We start from the raw sequence: 5,506 nt of genomic DNA, 5'->3' as shown, positions 1-5,506 counted from the left end.
TGAGCCTGCGCTTTTCCAGGCTAAAGAGTCCCATGTCTCTCAGCCTGTCATCGTAAGATCTGTTTTCCTGACCTCTGATCATGCGCGTGGCTGATAATCATCTACTTTCATAGCCATACACTGCTTTCCTTTATTTAGTTTGTAAATTGTACAGGATGAGGACTCTCTTCCTGTGCATTTGTGCAGTGCCTAGCAAAATGAGGTATAGCTTTAGTTCAGGCTTTGAATCCTAAGTCAAATAATTGGAGGAGGAAACAAAGTAAAGGGCAGAAAATTAAAATGTGTTGCTGCTATTTATAACTTTGCTAAGGAAACCTTTGCTCTGCTGCATTATGAAGGTAAATTTAAACTGGCTCCTTTGTAAGAAGCAGGCATCGTGATGCCTCGGTGGTTCTAGTTGATAATCAGTTAGCTAATTTGAAAAATCAAAGCTACTTCTGACAACTAGGGAGTTTTCAATTGATAAATGGCATGTGCTTACTAGTTAAGCAGAAAATATAAATTTTGCACATGATTATCATTTCACACATTAGGATATATGTTAATTCATAAACTGTCCAGCTAGACTCTGCAGTAAGTGTCTGATCTAAATACCGAGGACCTATTAAATTCTGCCACGAGATACACATGCACTTCTCTTTGTTGATCTGGACTTGTATTTTATGTACAATCTGAGAGCAGAATTTGTGATATGAAAATGCATGATTTGAATCTGAACAACAGAAAACATTATGTTCATCTCATTTTGTCCAGTACTTACTTTAATGTTTCATGCCTGTCTGGATGGTGCTGTATTACTTTGGCCAACGCATCATATTCTGAGGAAAAAAAAAAAAAAGCCAGGCAAAACATTTTTAAAGGCTACTTGCTACAGCAATTGTGAAAGCATAGATTTGTTAACCCAATATCACAGATAATGGAGTACTGGTAACATCAATCCCTCCTACTTCCTGGAAAGACTTATTTTTAGGCTTCCTACTACGTGCAGCACAATCCCAGATGCTTAACTCTGCAGTAGTTACATGTGCCAAAGCAGATTTTACCACTCTTCATGGTAGGCCTGATCTACTCAGCAAGACTACTCCAAATAGAAAGCATCCTGCTCAGTATGAAATGTTGGTAGGATTGAGCTCTTATATGCAAAATTTGATGGCTTGCATATTCTGGTAAGTTTTCAATACTATGTGACTATATTGTATTTTATCTGTAAACACAGTTTACTACTTCTTCTCTCAGATACTTCACTTCCCCCTCTACACATCATTAATATGGTGGAGCCACACAACTGCTTTATTGTACACAGCTCACTGTATACATTTCCTATGATTAGTGTTGAGATGACTTGCCCCAATCAGTTACTAAGACTTTAGAAATAACTACATGATCCTATATTTGAGAAATAGGGTGATCCTGTAATTAGTTTATGCACAAAGGTCACAGGTTTAGTCAGGCACACAGGTATGGGTGATGTGACTTTGCTATTTCCTGGCTTTAATGGCTGCATCTGTGCCAGGTGTCTACCTCCCATGGAAACCTTTGTGTACTGAATGTAGTTTCCCCCAAGAACCAGAGAGAATATGGCACATGCAATGTTATGGTATACAGATATAAATGGAAATGTTTAAAATAAATTAGCAGTGAAATGATAAGCAGACTCCTTTTTATGAGAAGTGATAAAATGCACAATTTGGAACTCCCTCAAAGTGGACTGCCAACACCTGTACTTTTGTGGGGAAAGTAAGTGCCTTGTCGCTGGCTGTGTGCAAAAGGCTCTGAAAAGCTCCCAGGCAACTTCCTGAAGTACATGCTTTAAAAGATAATGAAACAACAATTTATGCTGAGGACTTCTTGCCATACCCTTGATTGCTTATGTTGTAGTAGCACAACCTAGTGGTGACACCATTAGTTCTCTTTGTGGCTTTTTAATTTTTTTACTTGGCTACTTATGTTTCCTCCTCATTATAAATTATTCTTTGTTAGTTATTATTAGCTATTTATTCTTTTTTTCAGTTTTAGAAATTCTGTTTGTTATTGTAAGCGCCCTTGAGCCTTTGCTGAGGGCCACCTATAATCACAGATAAATTAATACTAGGATTGATTCAGTAGTAGTGTTCTGAACTGCCATGCAGGAGACCAACATTGCTACATAGAGGGGGTTTTTGGGTCTTGTTGTTTTCTGCCACTGCTTTTTCCTGGCTGGGCAGAGAAATGAGTCCGGAAGGGAAAGTGCCTTTTGTTGCTTGCCCATAAACCTTCTCTTCGATTAGGCACAACACAAACTAGCTCTGAAGAGAACCTTGCCCAGTTCTCCCTGATGGGACTGAGAGGGGGAGGGCCAGCTGTGTTCACAGAGCACTGGCACATTAGAATATATTTCTGCATCCAAGTGGGATTCCCAGTTTTCCCCACCCTCCAACATCTGAGTATTAAGAATTTTGAAGTGCCTGTCCTGGAAAATGTAATTCAGAAATACAAACTCAATTTCTTTTTTCATACTGATAAAACATGATCACAAAGCCAACTATGGCTTTTCTACTGTTTCTGACCATAGACTTCCTTTGAAAACAGCAGCTTGACAATTTGCCTTAAGTTGAAGCATGATACTTAAGTCCACCTTCAAAACAACACAATTTTGATATTAATTGTAGGCTTGCTTCTCCAAATTCCTTTTCAGCATATGTTCAATTTTAGCATGGTTTGAAAAGAAAAGGAATTAGGGTCATGATTCTGCAAAGCTATTTAAAAAATGCACTCAGTGGGCACTTAGCAAATTTGGGAGGAGTATTTAATTCCCAGCTCTGTTAATATTTACATGCATGCTTAGTTTTACATTCTGAGTAGCTTCATATTAACAGGACTGCTCATCGTATGTATGTAGTTTAACCATTAGGCTTCAAGGCAGAACTGTGGCCTGAGTACTCATCCCAAATTGTCTTGGCCATCACTGAGGGCCTTTTCCTAGCTGTAACTGAAACATTATATGAATGACATCCAGAAAACGATCACGTGAGAACTGGATTTTTTTCTCTTGAAGATGGTTAACATTTTTGCTCGTACTTGGGCTGGAAACAAATGTGACAATTTTAAAACTAAAGTTGTACTGGTCTGAAAGGCCCTGTAGGGTCAAAAGTCTACTCAAGCCTGCCTTCCTTTTAGACATAGCTTCGTATGAGGTAAAATCTTACCCTGGCGATTTTTTCGTATCCTCTTTGCTTGCAGAATCTGCTTTTTGCATTCAGCAATTTTTTCATGCGCTGCAGCTATGCTATTTTCTTAAAAAGAAAAAATATCAAAACAAATTCTGTAATCACATGTATCAAGAAACCAGTTCACTAAATCATAAAAACCTCTCATTAACTACAACATCAGGTAACCCTCAAATTTAACCATTTGGTACTGCCAGAAATTTTTTAATAACCTTATTCCTTTGCATTCCTTTTTTAAAAATTTTAAATACCACACAGGTGCTCAGAACCTGTGCATGGGTGCTCTTTATGAGAAAAAGTTTGAAATACACTTACCACATTTGTGAACTATTTATCAGGAATTAGTCACTATTACATATGCAACCACAAACAAGTAGGACATGCAGTCCTCTTTACCTATGTCTTTATAGATTTTTTCATAGTTCTCCATTTCTTTGAGGTTCATATCATATACCAGCAGAGTTTTACCCATTGAAAATTCACACTGTGATAATGTGCTCAGCATGCGCTGGTACTGGGTGTATCTAAAGGAAGACAAGAAGAGACGTTCCTTTACTATTACAGTGCCTTACTATTACGGTGCCTTAGAAGACGAAGCATCCGATGAATATATAAAAGCAGCTGAAGGAATATAATATTCCAAGTATTCAGTGCATCATTCTTGCACTCTTGAGGCTCATTCTAGTGTTGCATCTTTAAGTTTATCTTCAGAATGTGGAGCATGTATTCAAGTAATGGAAAGATTTACCCCAGATTAAAAGCATCTCATTAGGGCAGCATCTACGTACACTCACATTAGTAGCACTCGGAGGTTCTTGTCTGGATTAGTTCCATGGTGCTCTCGCTTGAAAGACCTGTAAGAGGGTATACTTTCCCTCCCAGCATTTAAAATACCTTCTTTGTACCAGGCTCTCACATGTGGCCTTCTGGAACATACATACCACAGGAATAGAGCCCAGAAACATGGACTACAAACCATGCATCTGGCCGTATTGAAACCTGCTGCCATTGCAGCCCACAGCAGTTCATTGCCCTGTTGCTCAGGGGATTGCAAACACTGCAGGGCTGTGGTTCTCAACCTTCCTTAGACCCAAGGCAGCCCTTGCTAGACTCGACTCAAGACCCCCAGAAAAAAATGCCAGCTCTTAGTTTGTGCTCCATGTTCAACTATGGAAAAATCCCAGCTTGGCACTTCTGTTCCAAAGAACTTGCAAAGGCCCAAAACAGGTGGGAACATTTGTAACTCCCTTGATTCCTGTTTGCAGCCTCTGGATGGAAAAGGTGAATTGGGTTTGCAACCCTCCCAGCACTAACCTTGCACAGACACCCCGGAAAGCAGCTTGGGGCACCTGGAAAGTATCTTTATAATCCCCTGGATTCCTGTTCGAAATCTCTGGGTGGATACAGTGAATCGGGTTTGTACCCTTCACAGTTACAGCTTTGTGTGGACAGCCCGGAAAACAGCTGGGAGCACCCTAGAAATGATCTCAGGCCAGCTTACAGAGGATGGAAACCCCCGGGGTTCCTGTTTGAAATCTCTGGGTGGATGCGGTGAATTGGGTTTGCATCCCTCACTGCAGCTGATCTTCTGTAGCACCCCAGGAAGCATCTCAGGGCACCCCAAGAAGCACCTTTGTGACCCCCTGCATTGGCACTTGAAGTGGGTACAGTGAAACAGGTTTGCATCCCTCCCAGTTATAGCCTTGTGTGGGCAGCCTGGAAAGGATCTTTGTGACCCCCTGCATTCCTGTTGGAAGTCTCTGGGGGGTGCAGTGAATCGGGTTTGTCCCCCTCACCGTGCTACATTGCATGGGCACCCTGGGAAGCAGCTCAGGGCAAAGCTAGAAGGCAGCTCGAGAGCACCCCAGAAAGGATTTCCTGGATTCCTGTTAGAAACCTTGGGGTGGATGCGGTAAATTGAGTCTTCACCCTGGAAAGCCTCTCAGGGCACCCCAGTGGGGGTCCCGGGGGCACGCCAGAGGAAGTCCCAGGGCACCCCAATGGGGATCTCAGGGTACCCCAAATGGACATCTCAAGGGCATGTCCGAGGAGATCTCAAGAGCACCCCAGGGGGATCCCAGGGCACCTCAAACGGGGATTTCAAGATCATGCCAGAGGAGATCCCAGGGCACCCCAACAAACTCTTAAGGGTCTCCCAGAGGTCTCGGGGCACCCCAAGTGGGGATCTCGAGGGCACCCCAGCAAGACATCAAGGGCACTGCAGGGGGGATCTCAGGACACCCCAGAGGGGATCTCAGGGCACCCCAGCAAGACATCCAGGGCACTGCAGGGGGGATCTC

At 42.3% G+C, this 5,506-nt stretch overlaps 1 protein-coding gene across 1 annotated transcript in view; it reads right to left on the bottom strand.

The window, feature by feature from the left end:
* Positions 1 to 3,814, bottom strand: part of THOC7 (THO complex 7) — an 8,435-nt gene extending 4,621 nt beyond the window's left edge. Inside the window, exons 1-3 of the mRNA XM_019536706.1 lie at positions 3,603 to 3,814; positions 3,186 to 3,272; positions 761 to 818 (exon numbers count right to left, since the gene is read on the bottom strand). Coding sequence (XP_019392251.1) covers positions 761 to 818; positions 3,186 to 3,272; positions 3,603 to 3,711 — 254 coding nt within the window. The 5' untranslated portion in view covers positions 3,712 to 3,814. The remainder of the gene's footprint in view (positions 1 to 760; positions 819 to 3,185; positions 3,273 to 3,602) is intronic.
* Positions 3,815 to 5,506: the final 1,692 nt, after the last annotated feature.

The sequence above is a fragment of the Crocodylus porosus genome, unplaced genomic scaffold (genome assembly GCF_001723895.1).
Source record: "Crocodylus porosus isolate Cpor-Errol unplaced genomic scaffold, CroPor_comp1, whole genome shotgun sequence".
Taxonomy (NCBI): domain Eukaryota; kingdom Metazoa; phylum Chordata; order Crocodylia; family Crocodylidae; genus Crocodylus; species Crocodylus porosus.
The sequence above is the reverse complement of the archived record's forward strand: the minus strand, read 5'-3'. Positions and strand labels throughout refer to the sequence as shown.